The sequence below is a fragment of the Micromys minutus genome, assembly GCF_963924665.1.
Source record: "Micromys minutus genome assembly, chromosome: 18".
In the NCBI taxonomy this organism is placed as follows: Eukaryota; Metazoa; Chordata; class Mammalia; order Rodentia; family Muridae; genus Micromys; species Micromys minutus.
This window is the reverse complement of record NC_137953.1, coordinates 41215164-41238647: the sequence shown is the minus strand read 5'-3', so window position 1 is coordinate 41238647 and position 23484 is coordinate 41215164. Positions and strand designations below refer to the sequence as shown.

The following is a 23484-nucleotide window of genomic DNA, read 5'->3' as shown; positions in this document are numbered from 1 at the left end:
GTGTACCCTGGGTACAACTGAGAGGCTCAAGGTGGGTTAGACAAAAAAAAAAAAAAAAAAAAAAAAAAAAAAAAATTAAAGTTGTTATTTGGCAATAGCAGGAAGTTATTCATAAATTAAAACTAAGATATAGGCTGTAGCATGGAGTGAAATCACAACCTTAGAAAATTAATGAAAGTAACTTATAATATTCATTTTAAAGGTAGAATTATCCAGGGGCCATGGTGGTATGTGTCTGTGATCCTAGCACTAGAGAGTTGGAGGCAGGAGGATTGCTTCAAGTTGAAGCTAGCCTGGGCTACATAGTGAATACCAGATTAGTCTCAAGGTTATACCATGAGACTCTGTCTTTAAAAAAACCAATGGTAAGGTCTGGAGAAACGGCTCAGCAGTTAAGAACTGTTCTTCCAGAGGTCCTGAGTTCAATTCTCAGGAACCAGATGATGGCTCACAACCATCTGTAATGGGATCCAATTCCCTCTCCCATACATAAAATAAATAAATAAATAAATAAATAAATATTAAAAAAAAACAAAGGGTAAGCTGACCAACAGTCTAGATGCTTATTAACCTTCAGTGACAACTGGATAGGCCACACACTATCCTATGAGCAGAGTCTAAAGAACTCAAGACTTAAAGTGTTTGGGAAGTGAACGGTCATTGTGCTGGAAGTTAAGGGTCCTCGCGGGACTCTACTGAAGGACACACTCTTGAGACCTCCCCAGGCCTTACAGTCCCCACCTGAGACTTTGTTTCTAGGAATGCATGCTATGACCCCCAGTGGGCAGACTCAAAGCCATCACTTACCTGAGATTTCTGGTGCTGAGCTCGAAGAATAAACGGCTTAATCAAAAGCATCCACGGCACAGACACCAACGCGATGATGACAAAGAAAGTCTGGACTTCTTGCTGTAAGATCAAAATGATGACCAGTCACTAAGATGACCGAAAAATACTCTTCCCGTGCACAGTGGGATTTCCCGTCCTCAAGGGGGGGAAGACAGGCACTTCAGTAGCCCCCTGTGCCACCTAAGCATCCCAACAAACCACCCTCACATCTGCTATATTCCTAGTGTAGACAGAGAAATGCTGCCCTGAGGTGCTCTGTGCCCACAGAAGGAGGTAAACCATTTCTGCTTTGCATACGTTCTATGTCCCCTCGTGATATTCTCACACCATACAGTCTTTAAAACAAGTCCTCTAGGGACACACTCTGAAGACAGCTCTATTTCCCTCCCCTTTAACTAGGCTCCATGATGTAGTTACCCTGGTTGCAGAATGCAACTGGCAGGTCACGTGACTCCAACCATCTCTCTGCTAAAAGTCTTGGTCATCTTGTATCTAGTCAATAATTACATATTTCTTCCAGTGTGAGCTCTCTCATCCTCTTTCCCTCGCCCCACCCTTCAAAAAGAAACCAAGAGTTCCCCCACAACCTCTACTCAGTTTTCTGCCTCTTTTCTCCTCACAGGTTGGGATGTCTGCCAAGCACTCAAAGCCCAGTTTCTCACGGTTCCCCCTTTGACCATTACTGAGACCCAAGAGGAATTCCCAGCTTCATATTTCCTTCCAGGTCCCTCCCCCACTTTGGCTTTAAAAAAAAAAAAAAAACACACGTTGTTCCTCACTCACATTCGCTAGTTCTGATTCTGTTACTATCGTGGAGAGAGGGGACGGTGTCTTGACTAGGGCAAGGACAGAAAACCACTCCAGAGCTAAGGAAATGCAGCAGGTGACACCTCCAGTTCCCTCAGCTGCTCTCGCCAGCTCCAGGTTTCTGTCGGGTGATGGTTTATGGCACTGGTAGCAACACATTCTTCCTGGTGGAAACATTATCCCTATCCTCAGCCTTCTACCCTCCATTTTACATGCTCAAAGGAGGGAGGGGCTACGTGTCCTCACCCTGTCCTTACCCAATGAAGCCCCTGCACATAAAAATACCTCACCGTCATTTGTCCATTTTTTCAACCAGACCTCCCCTGGCCAGACTTGGCAAGGGGTGTAATGCAAAGACAGACAGAAAAGCTGAGTGGAGACTTTAGTGACCGCCATTTGTCCCAACCCTTATGACCCCATACTGAGGTTATGGAAATTAATCTTTCTAGGTGGCCTTGGGGAAGGCAACCAGCGCCCTGTAATGTTTTTGACTGAAACAAGAAGTCGGGAAGCCACTGGCTGCAACACCTAGTGCCTCTTGCAATCAAAGTGAAGCCCTGGGCTCTCTACAAATAGTTACCACTGGAAACACTCGGTTACTCCAAGGCCAAATCCTATAAGAAAGGATTTGTTACTTAGTTACTCTAAGGCCAGTATCTACAAGAAAAAGTTTGCTTGAGCAATCCAGAGGAAGTTCACTCTGAAGCCAGCATGGGATAAATGAACCTCTAAGACACACTCCCTCTGACCAGCATTCTGGGGCCCTCTAAGGTTCCCTCAAGTGTTAAACAAGTCAGACACAAAAGGGCCCTCTGAGGAAGGTTTCTCCTCTATTATTGTAAACCATCTCTTATAAAAGCCTTGTCGGGAGGCAGGTTTTCTTCTTATTTGATGCCTCTGGAGGAAGGGAACTAGTGAGGAGCCAGGAAAAAGGCTCAGAGTCAGCTAGGACTTGAAGTTTGCAGGTCCTGGCTTCTATGGAAGAACCACCGGTGTGATCCTGGCCACGGAACTTGGTCCAGAGGAGTCAGGGTAAAGGGGTCTCCCATTTATAAAAGCTGCCCTCTAGCTGCATTAGCTGGCTCATCTCTGGGTGAGGCCAGAGTAACAATGACTCACTGGGTTCTTTTTACATCCGGTCCCAAGGGAGCACTTCTATTATTTCAAGATAAGCACACTTTATGAGGCGTAAGAGCATGCTGGAACACACTGGGAGCAGGGAGGAAGACAAATCAAAATGACATATGACGACACATATGTGTGGTGGTGTGGTGAGGAAACCCATGATTTGTCTGCTCACCTAAACACTAAGATTCCTAACAAGTAAGCTTTTAAACCCGCTGAAAAGTTACACTTAACTGCCCATCTCCGCAAGTTCCACATCTGCATATTCAGCCAATCAAAAGTATTAACATGGGCTGGAGAGATGGCTCAGCAGTTAAGAGCACTGACTGCTCTTCCAGAGGTCCTGAGTTCAATTCCCAGCAACCACATGGTGGCTCACAACCATCTGTAATGACATCTGATGCCCTCTTCTGGTGTGTCTGAAGACAGATACAGTGTACTCACATAAAATAAATCTCTAAAAAATTTAACAAAACAAAAATCTCTGAACTGAACACACACAAGACTTTTTTTAATCATTATTCCCCCTAGAAAACTGTGTCCCAGTGATTTGCATAGTGTTTGCATTGCACTGGATGCCAAAGCGATCCAGAGAATGTAGGGGAGAGCTCAGCTCCGCGTGGCGGTGCACACCTTTAGTCCCAACTCTTGGGAGGCAGAGGAAGGCGGATCTCTGTGAGTTTGAGGCCAGCCTGATCTACAGAGCAAGTTCCAGAACAGCCTGACTTGTTATACAGAGACACCCTGTCGCATGGGGGATAAGTGGTGGAACATGGGGGATTAAGTACATGGACTTTTCATAAATATTGTACCGTTTTACACAGGAGATCTGAGCATCTGTGGATCTGAGGATCTACAGGGGTTTTCTGTGTCCTAGAACAGGTTCCCTATAGATCCCCAGTGGCCGCTGTTAAGCTGATAAAGAGGCTAAAGGAGATAGGAAAGGGCAGGACGAGAGTAAAATTTAACTGTTGGAACCCACATCCATGGAAGAACAGAAAATGGGGGTGGGCTCCGGTTGACTTTGGAATCATGGGATAGCGTGAACCTGGCCCACGGTTCTCCAGAAACCCACAGACAGTGGAAGTGAAGGATCCTCTGCTTTTGGTTTTATTTCCATTTTCTTTCATGTGAACATTAGCTAAAGTTTGCTTTTGTAACAAAATTGTTTGTTTGTTTGTTTGTCTATATTTAGACAGAGTTTCACTGTGTAGCGTTGATTGTCCTGGAACATTCTCTATATAAGACCTCAGACTCTATATAAGACCTCAGACTCTATATAAGACCTTAGACTCTACATAAGACCTTAGACCTGCCTGCCTGAGCCTCCCAAGTGAGATCTTTTAAGACTTTTTTTTTAACATTTACTTAATTATTTATTTTGCAAGCATGCGGAGATCAGAGGACAACTTGAGAGAACTAATTTGCTCCTTCAACCACATGGGCTCCAGGAATTGACTTTGGTCATCAGGACAGCAGCGAGCACTTCCAGATTTAAAATTTAAACGGGAGCATTTTACAGTTCAAGCCAATCCACCAGACCGATTATTTTTTCCTCTTTTCCTTCCCAGTTTTCAACTCCTCAACAGTAATGTCCCTTGTGCATTACCCCAGCAGGAAGACTGGCAGCCACAGAGCTGTGCCTGTCTCCTTATCAAATGAGAACACAAGGTTCTTCCCGGAGTGCTAAGGTGGCTCAGTCTTGCAAAGAACGACTCTCGGCAGTGCTCAGACCGTGAGAGACGTTTTACAGACTCGAGTGGGTCTGAGGAGGTATTTTCAAAGCAGAGCTACCTGGTGGCCATACAGGGGTGCGTTGGAAGAATCATCATAGTCAAATAGGAACATGCCGATGAAGTGGATGAGGATGCTGGGTGCCTTCCGGGATGTGTGGGCATCATATCGACACCACTTGAAAATGATCATGAAAACCAGGTATCCAAACAGACTCAGCATAAAGATCATCTCGGGGATGAACTGCAGAATGATGTTGAGGGTTCTTCTGAAGTAGCTAGGGGTGGAAAACAGAGGTAAGACAGAACCGGAGCAGACGTCGGTGCTTCAGCGTAAGCGTGCCCCCTGAAGCACACAGTGCCCATTTCCTTCTTGAGCACCTGCTGGTACACAAACGTGCATGGGAAGAGAGGAGAGAAAAAGGCAACATGGAGGAGTAGGGGGTGCTTTGGCACAGATTTGGGGAACCTAGGTCTAAAAGGTACCAGACTTCACTCCTAAGTCATACTTGAAGATTTAAAATGAAGCAGTTGGAAGCTTTTCTCCTATGCATGCGCTAAAACGGGGCTTCCAATCTACAGCCTGTGGGCTACAGAGAGCCTAAGAATGATTCTAATATGGGGCTGGAGAGGTGGCTTGGTGATCCAGACTACTTGCTGCTCTTCCAGAGGACCCAAGTTGGATTCCCAATAGTCACATCAGGTGGATCAACTTCAGTTCGCTCGCGCTCTTGCTCTCTCGCTCTAGCTCTCTCTAACACACAAACACATACACACACACTCCCGCAACATAGTGGTTCTCACGTTTTCATGACTAGATTGAGAAACACTAAAGGCTGGGTCTGTAGCACACGCCTGTAATCACAGACACTCACAAGGCTGAAGCAGAAGAATCACAGAATCACGTTCTAGCACTCCCTGGGCTACACAGTGAGGCACAAGGCAGCCTACGCAACTTAATGACACCTCGTCTCAAAACTAAAAAAGTGAAAAAATAAAACCAGGCATCATGATTTATGCATAAGATTCCAGAACTTGGGAAGTAGAAGCTGGGGACCTAGACGTCAAGTCCATCCTTGGATACATACCAAGTTCAAGATCAGCCTGAGCTATGTGAGACCCTATAAAATAGGAGCGTTGTACCTATAGCCCAGGAGTAGACATGTGCCTAGTGTGGTGGTTTGAACGAGCACGGCTCCCATATTTGTATATTTGCCTACTTAGTCTCCAGTTGGTGAACTGTTTGAGGATTAGAAGGTGTGGCCTTGTTGGAGAAGGTATGTCATTGGGTGGTCTGTGTAGGATGATGTCATTATGCAACAAGGTGAGTCGAGTCTATCATTGGATGAGAAGGAAGAGTAGGTGGGGAAAAGTCTAGAAAGGAGAGAGTGGGAGGAGCAAGAGGAGAATTAAAATAGAGCTGGAGGGCTGGAGAGATGGCTCAGAAGTTAAGAGCACTGACTACTCTTCCAGAGGTCCTGAGTTCAATTCCCAGCAACCACATGGTGGCTCACAACCATCTGTAATGGAATCTAATGTCCTATTCTGGTGTGTCTGAAGACAGCTAAGTGTACATATATACATAAAATAAATCTTTAAAAAAAAGATAGAGCTGGAGAAGGTTCTAGACCCAGGTGCTCTTAATTGGCAATAGGTAGATATGATTATTTCTAAGGATTTCTATGGGTCAATTTGTTTTATCTAGGTGGGTGGTTTACATCTTTGTCAAATAATTGTAAGCTTATTGTGTGGAGGTATTGTGGATTGAGAATTTGACATATAAATCTGTTTGATAAATTATTGATTACTGAATGATGATTTTACAGGGCTGTGGGGAATGTGAGCACAGTTCCCAACTGGCAAGCAGACAGCTGGAAGAGGGCAGTTTGTGTACCACCCGGGTCTGAGAGTTCTTGGGAGCAGGGTGGAGCCGTGGAGCTGCTGAGATAAAGACACCCTGCAGTGCCGCGTGGCCCTAATGGTGCCTGCACCAGTCCTGGATAAAAGGTTACCATATTTTTATTTTTACCACAACAGGCCTGTCTTTCTCTGTTTCTGTATCTATCTTTCTTTGTCTCTCTGTTTCTGTCTTTCTGTGTGGATGTGTCTGTGTGTGTCTGTGTATGTCTCTGTGTGTGTCTGTGTGTGTATCTGTGCGTGTGTGTATGTGCATGTGTGTGTGTGTGTGTGTGTGTGTGTGTGTGTGTGTGTGTGTATCAGGATGTAAAGCTCTCAGCTACTGCTCCAGCTATATGCCTACCTGCTGCTGCCATGCTTCTCACCATGTTGATAACAGAGTAAACCTCTGAAACTCTAAGGAAGCCTCAAGTTAAACACTTGGTGTTACAAAAGTAGCCACAGCCATAGTGTGTCTTCATTGCAACAGAACATTGCCCAAGACACCTAGCCTGTGTGAGGCCCTGTGTGCAATTCCTAATACCTCAAGAAAAGAAAAGGGCAGAGTATTTTATGATCCTGAAATTCTATATATTCTCTCAAGGCACAATGCCAAGATAGGGTAATAGAACGTTCAGAACCTTGTGCTGTAAGGTAGAGCCCTAGCAGGCTAAGAGGGGAGCTCTAGAGATAGAAAAAGTCCTGATGAAGAAGGAGGCCAATGACCACCCAGCTGGAAAGCTTCCCCACAGAGCTGTAGCTTCTCACTCACAGCTCTTCCCACCACATCCTTGATTTCCTAAGTAGAACTACATCTATGACCTCTCAGTTACAGTTGCTCTGCAGCTGGTTCTTGCTAACAAAATGGGACCAGAAATGGCACCTGTCGCTTTGGTGGAAAACTCTACGTTTCCTCTGACATGGCTGCAGGGCTCCGGGCACTGAACCACCCATCGTCTGAGCCCCCTTGGTGTAAGGATGACAGATGTGGAGCTCATGTGGACCCTGCTGCTATGATCCATGGTTTTAAGCCATTGAGGCTGGAGTTGTTCATTTTCCTATAACCTTACCCATTCTTGTCATATCCCTGTTCTCTTCCTTTCTCTCTCCTTCCTTCTTTACTTTCTCCATTTATTTATTTATTTATTTATTTATTTATTTATTTATTTATTTATTTATTTATTTAGAGACAGGATCTCCCATATCCCAAGCTGGCCTTAAACTTGCTATGTAGCAAAACCTTGAATTTCTGGTTTTCCTGCCTCCTCCCAAGTGCTAGAACTGCAGGTGAGCATGTACAATTCCGTTTTGCACTGTTGGAGACTGAACCTGGGGCACACCAGGCAGATGCTGCACCAGCTGAGCTACAGCTCCCATTCTATTCTGTTTAGCATGATGACCTCACAGTGTCATGCACTGAGCCTATGATCACATTCACTAGGAGCTAAAGTTGAGACTTAAACTGGCTGATTCAGGCTCTCCATTGTCTCCGTGGGACAATTCCCTCTTACTCGTGGGTAGCAAGCAGGGCCTGTGTGGTACCTGCTCTCAGCTGCCATGTTCAAGGCACACCGAGTGAGCTTGTATGATGCTGTCCAAACACACTCTTAGAATCAGTAAGTTTAAGAAGCTTTCAAGTGATGGATGTTGACAGAAGGAAAGGAACAAAGTGCAGACATGAACAGATGGGGGGGTGATAGAGGGGGAGGGGGAGGAGAGGGAGAGAGAGAGAGAGAGAGAGAGAGAGAGAGAGAGAGAGAGAGAGAGAGAGAGAGAAGGAGAGAGAGGTTACCACCAATAGCTGGGAAAAAGTACATCCAGGAGCTAGATACTACATCAACCTTTCCTTTCAGGTAGTAGGGACACAAGGTGCTCCCCTGCCCCCTGCTGAACCCTAAAATATTCTCCAGTGAAAAACAAACATTTACTTCAAGAGACTCTGCGTGGCAGAAACAAAGGTGCTCCTGATTCTCACCAACCAGCCTGTCTCAACTCAGCTCAAGCCACCACCCACAGGGAAGCTTCCTGCCATTCTGAGGATCCCTGGTACAAAATTTCTGTCTCTTTTCCTCATCAGTACCATTATGAACAGCAGAGGGTGAATAAAGAAGTTCACACATAGGTAGAAGACAGTTCTTCAGTCCTTGTGTTCTTGTAAAGGACCCAAGTTTGGTTCCTAGAACTGTGCTAGGCAATCAGTCACCAGTGATTCCAGCTTCAGGAGGTCCAGGAGCCTGTCTCACATGCCCATACCCACACTCAAATGCACATACACATGTACATGTAATTTTTAAAAATTTTAAGAAAAAACTCACATGTGATTGAAGAGGCTGAGAACAACACCAAAAATCATATGAACGATTCCCAGGATGACTGACATCTTCATCTTATAGGAGTTTAAAAATGTGAGTTTGTTTGAAGCCAGGTTCCAAATCTGGATAAGAAACACGACAAGAAAGACATGAGGCAGACCTGGGGAGACCTGAAGGAGTTGGGGCTACAGCAAAGAAAGCAGCTACAGAGAGTTGCTTTGGGGGTAGCATGCCGTTGGATCAGAGAAGGGAAAGGACAAGCCTGCTGTCACTGCAGCTGTGGTGACAGTGTTAGAAACATTGGTGCCACTGATCGGATAGCCAGGTGCTGGAGGAAAACCAGAGATGAGAACTTCGGAGATGGCCCAGTGAGTAAGGGTGCTTGCTGCTGAGCTTGACTGCCTGTGTTGGTTAGTTTCTGTCAACTTGACAAACTAGAGTCACCTGCTGCCTCCAGAGATTGGCCTGTGGGCCATTTTCTTGAAATGATTGAAGGGGGAGGCCTAGTCCACAGTGGGTGGTTCTATTCCTAGGCAGGTTGCCCTGGGTTGTGTATAGGAGCAACTAAGCAAGCTATGAGGAGCAAGCCAATAAACAGCACCCCTCCATAGCCCCTGCTTCAGTTCCTGCCCTAACTTCCTCTCAACAGTGAACAGTGACCTGTGAGGTCAAATAAACCATTTCCTCTCCAAGTTGTTTGTGGTCATAGTGTTTATAGAAGCAACAAGAACTAAAACACACCTTGAACTCTATCCTTGGAACCCATGTAAAGGTGGAAGAAGAGAACCCATGAAGTTGTCATCTAACCTCCTCCTACATGCCTCCTCTCATAAATCACACATACATACATAAACACACACACACACACACACACACACACACACATACCAAAAGATACATGGTCTACTTGGTGCCAAATCGAAAGATATTCTGAAATACCATGGAGAGCCTCAAACTTGCCTCAGTCTAATGACCTGCAAAGTGTTGGCCCAAGAATGAATCTCAACTCCTTTTTAATAATAGCCCATTTTTCTTTAAGTTCATGGAAAATGGTTCACATGGTAAAGTATTTCCCAGAACCTTCTTGAATCGTTTCTACAATCAGTTGTCCAAATCACTATAGATAAGATATGACTCCTGCCTTTCATTCAGTCCTGGCACATATTCCAGCTCTACACAAGGACATGGAGTAGTCAGGAGCTCATCGGGGTCCCAGTACTAACATTCCTCCTTGCCACAGAAAGCTCTCTAACCCCGTGTTGCATTCCCATTCCAAGTCCTTGCTTATACCCTCGACCTCACAAGGAACTCAAGCACACTCCTTGTGCCTGTGAGATGTGTCATCTTAAAAGTAAGAAACCCACACAGCCTCCTCATGTCCGTCACTAACAACTTCCTAGTCCCACATGCTTTCCTTCCTAGAGGCTGTTTCCCTTACTTTTCTGTTGCTGCAATGAAACACCAAGGCCAGGGCAGCTAATAGAAGGAGGTGTTTATTCTGACTTATGGCTCCGGAGGAATAGGAGTCCATCGTGACGGAGAAGCATGGTAGATGAAGTTAGAAGCAGGAAGCTGAGAACTCATACCCTTAACCACAAGCATGACACAGAGACAAGTTTTTCATCTCAAAACCCACCCCCAGTAATAAACTCCCTCCAGCAAAGATATACCACCTTCACCTCTCCAAACAGTACCACCAACTAGGGACTGAGTATTCAAATGCCTGAGACTATGGGGGACATTCTCATTTAAAACAGAATGGGGAGGTACCCAGTTAGACATAGCTTTGACACAGACTTGTCCTGCCCATTCCCTGTGTATGCACATACTCATATACACATGACCACACAAAAACATGCTGATGAAAGTTATATACAGCTTGGAGTCTCTGCAATATTCTGAGCAGCTGCCAGCAGCCACCAAGAGACCAGTAGGATGGAGGGAGAGGGAAGAGGGGACTGCAATGACTAACACTAGAATCACCTCCTCTGTTCTCAGCCCAGCTACCTGGCATCTAGGCTAGCCCAGACTTGCTCTCTGACCTTGGGTGACCCATTTCTGCAACACCAGTCACCAAGGTGATCTTTAACATACTGTAGATCTAGCCAATCAGATACACTACAGATGCTAATGGTTTAAACATGTATTGAGCATATATCAAGCCCTCTCGATGTACTGATCTCATTTAATTCCAACAAAGACTCTTAGATACAATTACTCCAGTTATAGAGATATAAACTTACAGAGAATTTATCACAATTTCAGAAGTAACAAGTTACCAATGTACCTTGAAAGAAAATAATCTAGCAGCAACTGATGTGTGTCATGTTCATAACTAGACTGATCCATCTGATAAGCAGTCTCGGGGCTCTGGCTCTTATACCCATTCTACAGGTGACAAGATACACTCAGAGATGTTCGTTTATTCAAAATCATAAAGCCAATGAATGAAAAAAAAACCAAGGTTCCAGAACACAGACTCGTAACCACTGTGTCCCCTCTATGGAGAGTGGCTCAGTGACAGGGCACTTGCTGCCATGCGCAAGACCCAGGGCTTGGTCCCCTTACTGAACAAGGAAACTGAAAACACCTTAAGCTGCTCTGCTACAAGGAAGGGCAAGTGTTTTATGACCCAAGTCACAGGAAGATGCTTAACACAGTGAACAAATGTGCGGAAGAACTTTTATCAGATGTAATAATGATTAATAATCAGTCTCTGGCTCCACAGCAAGAGAAATATAAGGGCCATGGCTGCCAGACCTGCTGCTGTCTATAATGCCCTATATTTTGTGGGTTTTAAATTATACCTATATAATTTTAGGACAAGAAGTTGGGTTTTTGATTTGTTTTGCTTCTGTAATGCTGGAGATAGAACCCAGGACCTTACATGAGCAATCTCTAAACTTTACCAGTTCCCCTTTATTTTGAGCATCCCACCTCTCTCTGACCTTGTTGATGTTTTTCTTCCCTTTCAAAATTGTGGTCAAGTGGCAAAAAATTGCAGTGAAAGAGTTAAAAATTTAAGCTAGCTCCACTAACCCTTCCTTGAGGACAAATATGTCTCAAGGCTGAGAACAAAAACCGCAGACCACCTGGTCTCGATAAGGTCTGGCTCTGCAGTCCTGAGAAAAACTAGTATGAAGGTCAGAGTGTTCCAAAATAGGGTGATCTGGAGTTGAATCATATCCAAAAGCAGACAGAGAATGCCAATTTGAATAAACCAATGAAATTGCTATGCGCCTGTTGCTAACTGCTTATGTAATTTTCCCTATAAATATGTCCCCCTAATTGAGTTTGGGGTTGACTACTCACTCTATTTCCTGCGTGAGATATGTGTCATCCCCAGAGCTCTGGTCTTCTCCCCCCCCCCCCAGCCCCTGAATAAACCTCTTGCCTCAGTACAGCAAGATAGGCTCTCTGTGAGTTCTTAGGTTCGAGTTCTCCCGCGAGTAGAGTGAGGGGCTTCCCCAGTTCAGGGGTCTTTCAGCAGAAGAATAGGAACTCAGGACTAGTAAGCTGTTTTTGTTCCATTCCTCTTTTTTAAATCACTTTTCTATTAATTGAGAGGCTGGGGAGATGGCGCAGTGGTTAAGAGCGCTGGCTGTGGGCCTGTGTAGCTAACAGTCAGTGTAACTGGTTTCATACGGCATCTTTATATGATGTGTCACTAGATTTTGTTCTACTTCATTCTGCTCTGCCTGTGTCTTCCCCAGTGCACACCAGTTTCCCCTCTGCCTGGTTCCCTTTCTCCCCAAATCATCCTCATGCCTGCTTTCATGTCACCGGGATTCCATTACCATCTGTCCTGCTTAGCTTTGGTTTGGTTTTGCCAACTTGACACAAACTGAAGCCATTTGAGAAGAGAGATCATCAACAGAGAAAATGCCACCAGATTGGCCAGTTGTAATTTTCCTGATTAATGATTGATGTCTGAGGATACAGCCCGCTGTGGGTTGCGAACTGGGGCAGGTGGTCCTGATGGTGTAAGAAGTGTGGCTGAGCAAGCTATGACGAACAAGCCACTACAGTGCTCCTCCAAGGCTTCTGCTTCAGCCCCTGCCTCCAGGTTCCTGCCTGACTTCTTTCAGGGCACATGGTGATGTGAAAGAGCGAGCCAAATTAACCCTTTCCTCTCCAAGCTGCTTTTGGTCAAGGTGTGTTTTATCACAGAGATCCAAAGCAACCTAAGACTCTCTCTCCTCCCCTCAACCCCCTTAAGATCTCGTTTGTTCTCTTCGTGATTCCCCTTCTGGTACTGTCTCCCCACCCCCACCCCCACCACACTTTAAATCTAGGCTCTGCAGAAGAGAACACGTGCAGCACTGGATGAGAAAGTACTGCAGCTCAGCTTTACTGGTTTAGCCTGACACAGTAACTTCCAGTTTCATCCATTTCTTTTCCTGCAAACGTCATGATTTCATTTTTCTTTAAAGCCAAATAAAATACCACTGTGTAATGTGCCCCTTGCTGAGTCTGGGGAGCAGAACTGGACAGATAGAAGGGGTTCACTGGCAGCTGGGCGTGGGCTATGCAGGAAGAGAAGGTGGAGCAATGGGATTCTGAGGAAGGAAAAACACCAGACCCTGACATCTCCCCGGTGCCTGCTTCCTCATGACATCCTGACCAATGAGAAAACCTTCCTCTCCGAAAAGATAATGCAGATAATACAGATAAGGCTGAGAGAAGGGGCGTGGCTAAGAGCACAGCTGTTCTTGCAGAGATTGTCCCCATCACGTACATACGCTTACAACCACGTGCAACTCCAGCTCCAGGAGATCTGATGCCTCTGTTGTGCTAGGGCACCTGTACAACACACACACACACACACACACACACACACACACACACACACACATGAACATACGTGCACACATGCACAGACACACAGAATCAAAAAACAATAAAAATAAGATCTTTATAACTTTACACTCTTGTTTGCCTTTTGCACTTTGCAGTTTACAAACTGGCTTTCAAGGGTTTTACCTGTTTTGATAAAACTTAAAACGCTGTTGGGACCGAGCAGTAGGTCTGAAAATCCCCATGAAATGCTTTCTGCTTTTAGTGAGGTGAGGAGAGGAGAACTCGGGGAAACTGAGGACTGGAGAGCCACTGTCTGGCCAGTTGCTGAAGCTGAAACTGGCCACATGGAGCTGAGGACATTAATCAGGTCTACGGGACACATGGTTGATTAGAAGCACAACACTGACACCTAGTGGCAGACTCGCTGGTTTTATCTGAATGAACCTGTGTATCCCATTCACAACTCCGGGTTTTTTTGTTTTTCCCTCTGCTCAGAGAGGTCACGGTGTAAAGGCCTGGGGAAATGCCACATCTAGTTGACTGAGACATATAACAAACAAATGAGTAAAAATGAAACATATCTTTTTATGAGAATACAGCTTTGATCCCAGAACTCATGTTAAAATGTGGGATGGTGTGTGCTTTTAGTCCAAAGCAGGCAATGACAGAAGACTCACTAGCCAGCCACCCTTGCTTACTTAGCAAGCCTCAAGTCTCAGTGAAAAGCCTTCCTAATGGTTGGGATTCAAAATCAGGACAGGCTGCTTCTAAAGATGACACCCAAGGTTAACCCATGGCCTATAAAAAAAGCTAAAGTCATACTTTACAGTGTAAAAGTAAGATGCTATCCACTGCAAGAAAATAGTAAAGTAGAACACTTGATTAGGATATTAAGTAACTTATTTAATATATATAGATTCTAGACAACCAACTGTGTGTGGGGGGGCAGGGGGGAAACAGAGACAGACAGACAGACAGAGACTGTTTACCACCTTCTTTTACCTTTTTTGAGGCAGGACCTCTCTCTGGCCAAGCCAGATCCACTGGCCCCCGCCTCCTAATGGTCGGGATTCTAAGCACATACCGTCATGCCTAGAGTTTGTTTTGTTTTATTCTTGAGACAGGATCTTGCTATGTAGACCAGGCTACCCTCAAATTTACATAAATTCTCTACTTCCATGTCTGAATATTGGGATTAAAGGTATGCACCAACCATGCCCAGTCCATATATGGCTTTTGACATGAAAGCTTTGCAGACCAAACTCAGGTCCTCTCCCTTGCAGCACCAAACACTTTGTCAGCTGAGCTACCTCTCCAAGGTAGCTGCAAGGGCTCTTCAAAAGCTTATTAGTCTTATTATTTGGGCTGGAGAGATGGCTCAGTGGTTAGAGCACCGACTGCTCTTTCAGAGCTGAGTTCAATTCCCAGCAACCACATGGTGGCTCACAACCATCTGTAATGAGATCTGATACCCTCTTCTGGTATCTCTGAATACAGCTACAGTGTGCTCATATATAATAAATAAATAAATCTTTTTTAAAAAGAATTTAAAATTTTTTTACAAAGCTGATTAGTCACAATAGAATAGCTGCTGGAGAAGGAAGTAGGCAGACAGTTATCTAGGAAGTAGAGTCCAAGATGTGGCTCTGCCTGTCACACAACCCTGAGTTTATCCCATCTCACCCCCAGTTTGATGTTCTTCTCTATTCAGAGATCTCAACAACACATCATCCATAACTGGCACTCTACCCCGGAGGGAATTCTTACCGGATCAATTCCAAATGGGTAGGGATTTCCAGAATACACTCCTGGGATGGCCGGGTCCAGCTGCAAATATGGATTCTTTTCCACAACGTGAGCACTAAGAAGACAAAGCAGAGAGATAAACAATATAGAAACAGTCAGGTGCAGAAATACTTTACTAACATCAGCCGTGAGCTTGAATGTCAACCAAAGTCCAGATGCTGCTGAGGTGGCCATTTTGCTCACTCAGTGGCTCCATATTTGGCCACAGAATAGCTACTATGTATCAGATACTACTGAGGCTTCTGAAATTACCATCTGGACCACACAGGTTCACAGCCCAAGTTTCCAAAGAGCCATGGCCCTGACTGAAATGCAGACAGAGAAAGCAGAAACCGTAACAAGTCTGATGAAGTGGGGGCTGGACTGAGGGGAGCTGACAAAAGAGAGAAGTTAGGCAGGGTAGAGGCATGGGGTCTCCCAGGGGACCCCTGGGCCAGTCCTTAAAGACAGATGGGATTTTTACACATAAACCTTGATCTCCGTTAAACTCAAGCCCCCCCAAAAAAGGGAGGGGTAAGAGAAAGAAATATGAAAGTTGGTCAGATTGCCCAGTGAACATGGAGACTGTGCCTGTCTCCCCCACTCCCATCCCCCAGTGCTTAGGTTACAAATATACACTGCATTTTCAACTTTTAAGTGGATGCTGAAGATCTGAAGTTGAGTCCCCATTTGGTACAGCAAGAACTTTACCAGGTAACAAATGTTCCCAGCACCCCCCCCCCCTTTTTTTTTCATGAGCCTCTATAGACAGTCCAGGGAATATGTGTTTGCTGACCACTGTGACAGAGTACCCAGGAAAACTCTCCCTACATGCTACATCACTGTGACGTGGTTCCAGACGGTGGCTTGGGACATTTGGAAGCTTATTTGGGACACTAGTGTGTAGCCTTCCTTATTGGGCCATGCACCCAACCCCAGGGATGGTCTCCAGATGTCAAGAGGAAGTGTCTGAGTCTCCAAGTGTCAGAGGAAGCCCCCAGGACCCAGGCTCTGCCTGCTGACCTAACTCTCGTCTCACTGAGAACAAGGCTCTGCTTTACCTTAGCTGGGGTGTATGGCTGAGCACCTGTCTGCCCTAGCTCCAAAAATCTGGAGCTGGGGAAGGAGTCATTTGCAGTTGCGTTAAAAAATACACTCCTACCCATGTGTGCAGGGCAGCAAGCCCAGTCCTTCACACTAGGGGGAAATGAAATTTCACGTCATTTTGGGAAAACATGCAGATCTAACATCGTTTCAGACTAAGTTCTTTTAGGCTTCTCTTCAGATGCAGGTCTGAAAGGGTTGGGGGCACAGGTACGCCAGGCACCTAGCTTTAGTTTTAACCTTCATTTTTAGTACACTAAGAGCTTGGGCCTCCCAGAGGAATCAAGTGAGATCTATCAGAACCTCCACAACTCAAGCTAAAACTGTCACTATCTGGCCTGGAGATGGGGTCAGTGGTGGTCCCCTTGCTTGTTCAGGGGCCTGATTTCAGTCTGTTTACTAAAAGCAAAGCAAAGCAAAGCAAAACACAGCACCTTCCACTCTCTCCACAGAGCTCACTAAGTCCTCCAGAAATGTTCAGCAAATAAAATGCCCCAGAGAAAGTTCCCTAGAGCTAATCTCCTCAGATGAGGCTGCTTGCCTTTTCTCTCCCTTTCATGTCCTCTACAGACTTGGATGAACAAGTAATACTCTTGGTTTCCTCAAATAGGCTGGGCATAGTCAGGCACACGTTTAATCTCAGTACCTGGGAGACAGGTCTATGCAGTGTGACCATGTCTCAAAATCAGAAGGAAAGGAAGTGTATAGGGAGTGGAGAGGAGGAGTAGAGGGGAAGAGAGGGGGCAGGAGAGAAAAAGAAAGGAAAGAAGGAATGTTATAGTACTCCTGTGAAGAGAGGAGGAGGAAGAGAAAGAGGCAGGGCAGGAAGCAAGGCTGTAACTGCACCGTTTATGTTTCTCTCAAACTCTGAACCCCATCTCTCCCTAGATCCACAACCCTGAAGCGTTGTACTTCCAGTCTGATTAGCTGCTCAAACAGTTGTGGCAAGTTCATGGGAGATACAGACTGTGAAGTTAGAGAGCTTCTAGGCTCCTCCCATCCAACTAGCTCTGAGCACCCTCCAACACCGTCAGCCACAAGCAACCCAGGATGAGCCACAAGCGACCCAGGATGGGGCATAGCGACCCAGGATGCTGGCCATGCAAATTCATGATCTCCTTATTGTTCTTAATGCTGAACTCTAGCCTTTCTGGGCAGCCTAAGAACCGTCCTGGGGCGTGGGGCGGGGCGGGGTGGGGGCGGGGCGGGTGGGGGCGGGGCGGGGGCGGGGCGGGGCGGGAACACTGTTGACGTCTGTATACTTCCTCACCTGCGCCACCCTTTTAATAGCCAAGTTTTCATTCCTAAATCCCTGGCTAGCAAATCTCCACAGGATAGCAAAGCCACCCTCCCCGTCTTGGGTACGAAGCCTTGCTTCTTCAGCTCCTCCTGGGATGTTCAGTTTCTAGCTGCTGTGACATCTATTTTTACAAAAGTGCCTGTTGCCTGGCGTGCCCTCCACAACATATATTTAATTGAGCTGAAATTTGACAAGCTATCTCTTTACAACAGCCAGTTCAGTGGCTGGATTATCTATTTTTATCTATTGCACAAAATAGATACAATAGATCCTGGGGCTGGAGCGCTGGCCTAGCAGTTGAGAGTACTTATTGCTCTTGCAGAAGACCTGAATTCTATTCCCAGCAACAGAATGGCAGCTCAGGACAGCTGTCTATAACTGCAGTTCCAGGGGATTCAATGCCCTCTTCTGATCTCTGCTGCATGCACACATAGTACATACATGTACATGTAGGTAAAACATTCATGCATGTAAAACAATAATTTTTTTTAAAAAACTGGATTATTGGGTGAGATTTCAGGGGCGGCTGTGATGGAAGCCACGCAGTCTTTGGATGGCCTGCAGGCATGCCCTAGCAGGCTATAAACTTACTTCCATGTGCCGTTTCTGAACATAGGCTGGACACTCCAAGAGGAGCCAAAGATGTTAAAAGATTTGGAGAAACAGTCGTTGTAGATCAAGCCGGTGTAGATAGAGAAGACACCCATGAGCAGGATCAGATAGCGGCCGTTGAAGAAGATGTTCCACATCTGGCCCAGGAAAAAGAGGTGAATGTCAGTGATGCAGGAGGAGAGAGAGACATGGGGTGTGTCCAGCATCAGCAGCATGGGGAGAGACGGCATGGCCAAGGCAGACATCATATTCCCACACGGAAGAGCTTATATAGGTCAGTCAGAGAATCCCGGGCCTTTACTCACTGTGCAAATAAAGCCATGTAAGCCTCATGTTCTCTCTTTCAGCAGAATGGATGGCTATGCATGCTAAGGCCTCATCTTCTAAGTGAACTGGCAGGCTGTGGTCTCCAGCACCTCCAGGAGACAGGCCCTCTGCCACATCATCGCAGATGAGACCTGTATGCCTTTTGGGCTTCGTCTTCACAAAGACATAGTTGGGCTTTTCTGTCTGCCACATCTGCTAGGGAAAGCAGCATCCTGTGATGCTGGGTGTGGGTATCATTCATTCTAAGAACTGGTGGCAAGTCAGTTCACAATTTTAAATATCTTCCACAGAAAATGACATCTGTTAAGCTTGTCATGGAAGACTGGATTGGTCACAAGTCTGGCCTGGCTTATGATAACTCACAATGACATCACAGTCCTCCTTCTAACCAATCCGGCACGTGACAGAGGACATCAGCCATTCTTATAGCCTGGAGCATAGCTCAGGGCAGGGCTCCAGTCAGTCAAAGGTGTTACCATGTTTATCTGTCATTAACTGACCGGCAGATAAACTCTATCCAACAGGCACCCGGGGCCTCTATGTTCACAATGCCGTGAAAGGAGACAGTGCCAAACGCAGTGAGAAGCGAGATCCCCAATATCCAGGACTCCCCGAGGTTTTTTAAAGGTTCTTCCATGAACAAAACATTCATGGTATTTTAAGATAGGTTTTAAAGGAAGCCACAAATAATGTGTAATTCTTGACAAACACACAAAATGGAAATATATTAAAAAACATCCGGGTGGCCCGACGGTAATCTGACATAAATTCTACAATTAATGCACACTGCTTTTATAGTCAGAGTAAAGAAAGTTTTTAAAATATCAGGCTAGATTTCATTCCAGCATTCCAGAGGCAGAAGTAAGATCTCTGAGTTTGAGACTAGCTCCGTTTATATAGTAAGATCCTGTCAATAATACGGTGATGATGATGTTGATGATGGTGATGGGGATGATGGGGATGAAGGGGATGATGGGGACTCAGCTAGAGGTGTAACCTCATGGTAGAACCCTTGTTTGGCACAGACAAGGCCCTGGGTTTGTTCCCCAATATCTTTAATCATCAACAAAAAAAACCAATGCTTTGAGTTTGGCTAGCATGCAACATAAACCTGGCATAGCAGAGCATGCTTGCAATCTCAGATCTCCAGAGATAGAGGCAGGAGGCTCAGACGTACAATGTCATCCTTGACTACACAATGAGTATGAAGCCAGACTGGGGTACATGAGACTCCGTCTCAAAAATAAGTAAGTAAGTAAATAAATAAATAAATAAATAAATAAATAGATAGATGAATAAATAAATAAATAGATAGATAAATAAGCAAAAGCCAATGTCTTGTAATGTTTCTTACTACAGCAAGAAACCCCATCCTGTTTAAGAATTTTATGTTGAATTGGGTTATTTTTACAAATATATGTTATTTCTTTCTCCTTTTTAAAAGATTTATTTATTTTATGTATGTGAGCACACTGTCTTCATTCACACCAGAAGAGGGCATCGGATCCCATCACAGATGGTCGTGAGCCACCATGTGGTTGCTGGGAATTGAACTCAGTGCTCTTAACCACTGAGCCATCTCTCCAGCCCCGTTAATTCCTATAGTGACAGTCACATACACATTTTTACGAAGATTGATTCTTACAGTTATTTCTTATGTGTGTCTGTGTGAACACATGCCACACACGTGCAGGTACCTGAGGAGGTCAGAAGAGGGCACTGAGTTGCAGGTGGTTGTGAACCACCCAACAAGAGGTGCTGGGGACTCTTCTAGAGGGCCGGTTAGCACTCTTAACTGCTGAGCCATCACTCTAGCCCCTCGCATATGCATTTTGCTCCTCTTTTATTTGTTTAAACCGGGGTCTCGCTATCTAGGTCTGGCTGTCCTGGAACTGACCATGTAGTCTGGAGTTGCCTTGAAGAACTCAGAGCTCCTCCTGCCTCTTCCTCCCAAGTGCTGAGATTAAAGGCATGAGCCACAGCAAACAACTCCTCGAATGCACATTTCAACATTTTTCCCTCCAGGAAGATCTGCCGACCACCCACCTCATTGGTGCTCTTCTGAGCCAGCAAGTGCCTCTCATTCAGGACCATCCACAGGGCTGCCATCAGCATCACCGTTCCGTGACCACAGTCTCCAAACATCACAGCAAACAGGAAGGGGAAGGTGATGATGGTATAGGGGGCTGTAGGGGTGACAGTCACAGCAGCTGAGGCCCCGAATGGGTCCCCACCCCCAACCAAGACTTCCCCTAGGGAAGCCCCTCCCCTCCCCATCTGCTGGCAGGCTTACACAAGCCTTCCTGATTATATCTCCTCCAACACCTCCATGCAACCCTGGCTTGGCTCCCATGTGCCTGAGCTAACCCGTGAAAACAGTTCTTCTTTCTTGGTTTTTGCCAGCGCTAAGTCTTATATGGTGATTGGAGCTTCTCACGGTCACAAAGTTAGATGACATTTGTGGTACTTGATTTTAATTGCTTGCTAAACTAGATTCCTGATGGGAGCGAGATCTGTAGGGCTCTGATCTAACCACCAGACCAATCCCTTAAGGGATTCCTTGGATGGTGGCTTTGGGGAGGGGTAAAAAGTAGAACAGGGGGTCTCAGGCCTCATCTGCTGACTAAGGAATTGGAAACTGGCAGACTGTAGCCTGGGGCATCTCTAGGGTATAGTTTCTGAGCTGGCCTCCAATACTCCTCCAAAATAGGTCAGATCTGTATTCATCTGATAGATAGAAAACTGTTTGGGACTTGAGCTGGCTAGTATGGGGGTGGGTTGGTCAACTTGACCCAAGCTATAATTTCCATTAGTTTGGCTGGTAGGCAAGTCTATGGGCATTTTCTCATCACTAAATGATGTGAAAAGGCCCAGCCCACTGGGAGCAGTGCTGCCCTCGTCAGGTGGCCCTGGGATGTATAAGAAAGTAAGCTGAGCAAGCCACAAGGAGCAAGGCAGTAGGCAGCATCCCTCCATGGTCTCAGCTTCAGTTCTTTCCTCCAGAGTCCTGCCTCAATCTCTAGCCCTTCTTGATGAACTACAATTATAAGCTAAAATAAGCCCCTTCCTGCTCAAGTTGCTTTGGTGTTTATCACAGCAACAGAAATGAAACTCAGGCAAGACTCTGCCTTGCCCCGACCCCTTCCCACATCTCCCTTTTCTCTTTCTCAATATGCTTCTGCCACCATGATGCTCTGTCCAAGGGACCAGTTGACCTTAGACTGAGCCCTCTGAAGCTGGGAGCTAAAATAAAGTCTTCCTCCCTGTGCTGGCCTGAAGGACTAATGTTCCCCATTGTCTCACATATTTAGACACTGGGTCCACCAGTTGATGGCATTGTTTGGGGAGATTATGGAACCTGTAGGAATTCTTTCCGCCTTGATAGAAGACTGTGTCACTGAGGCATGGGCTTTAGGTTTTATAGCTTTGTCCCACTTCCTGTTCGCTTTCTATTTCCTGTGTCCAGATGAAAATGTGATCTGCCCAGCTTTCTGGTCCCACTCCCTTGCCTACCTGCTATGCCTGTTGTATACCAAGCCACAGTGTACGCTCCTTCTGGAATCAAGAAAATGAATAAACCCTTTCTTTCCTACATTTCTTTTTGTTAGGGCATTTATCACGGCAACAGGAAAGCACCAACATAACCCCTCTCCAGGAAGCTGTTTATACAGGTATCTGGCCAGTGTTATAAAAGTGGCTGATTCGGGACTGGAAGCCTGTCTCTGACTTTTCTATATGCTTTCCAATGCCATCTTTGGTCTGTCTCTAACACAGACAGAACACCAACAGTTACCCACAGGCATTGTGACCCCAGGGGACCCCTGAATCACTGGTCACAGATTGGAGAAGACACAAGCTGTAGAACTGCTCTGTTCTCTGTGTGGCTACAGACCATCTGGTCTACCCCTCTGTTTTACTAACCAGGCCACCATAACTGCATAGCACCAGGCACTAAGGATCTATTCTGCTGACCCAAAGTCCTGTGTATCCTGTCTTCCTCACACCATAACTTCTGGATTGTAAAGATGCTAAAGGGTCCTGGCTGAGTTGGAGAAGAAAATAGAAATGAGGGTTGGCTGCCATTTAAAAGAGCCAAGTGTGGTATGGCTGCCATTTAAAAGAGCCAGTGCAGATATGAAACATGGGGATCATGGGTTCAAAGCCATCCTGAGCTGCATACAAGACCATGAATCTAAACAAACACAGAATCAAGGGCGTGTAAGGACAAAAACCAAATTTTTCATGAGGCAGAGTTTACAAAAGACAACACAGGAAATCAAAGGAGTTGTCGGGTGTCACAGTGGATTCACCTCCTGCATCTACTGAGAGGCACGCCTTAGTAATTTTCAATTTCTTGCTACCCCATTGTACAGGGCATCCGATCCTTACCTGGATTTATCTCTCTGTAGCTGCCTACACCATATGCATCAACAATGTTCTGGAAGCCAGCTGTAAACTTGTTGGTCCTGTTGAAGGTGGGAGGGTCTGTTTTAGTTTCCACTTCTGTCATGATGGGTACCATGGAGGAGCCACTGAGTTCCTGCAGAAAGAAAGAACAGGTGACCAATGTGCGTGGAGGAGATCTGAGTGCTAGCACACAGATCTGGACATGAACTTGGTACAACTCCTGACCTTCCAGAGAACCTCGAAAGGTAAATGTGTCAACACATGCACACATGTTTACACACACACACACACATGCTCACACGCATGCACACACACACACACTCACAAACACACGCACACACACACACACACACACCACGACCCTCAGCTCAAGGTTCTCTACTCTTCCCCCTCCACCTTCTCCAGAAGCTCAGCCACTTTGCTGATT

General features: G+C 45.8%; 1 protein-coding gene across 1 annotated transcript in view; it reads right to left on the bottom strand.

Annotated features, from left to right (window-relative positions):
• The window catches only part of ATP6V0A4 (ATPase H+ transporting V0 subunit a4), a gene marked incomplete at both ends in the record, with an annotated part of 43945 nt that overhangs the window by 5022 nt on the left and 15439 nt on the right, over positions 1 to 23484 (bottom strand). Inside the window, 7 exons of the mRNA XM_080932031.1 lie at positions 808 to 909; positions 4576 to 4792; positions 8726 to 8844; positions 15290 to 15383; positions 18303 to 18460; positions 20697 to 20836; positions 23040 to 23190. Of these exons, the coding sequence (XP_080788157.1) occupies positions 808 to 909; positions 4576 to 4792; positions 8726 to 8844; positions 15290 to 15383; positions 18303 to 18460; positions 20697 to 20836; positions 23040 to 23190 (981 nt within the window). The remainder of the gene's footprint in view (positions 1 to 807; positions 910 to 4575; positions 4793 to 8725; positions 8845 to 15289; positions 15384 to 18302; positions 18461 to 20696; positions 20837 to 23039; positions 23191 to 23484) is intronic.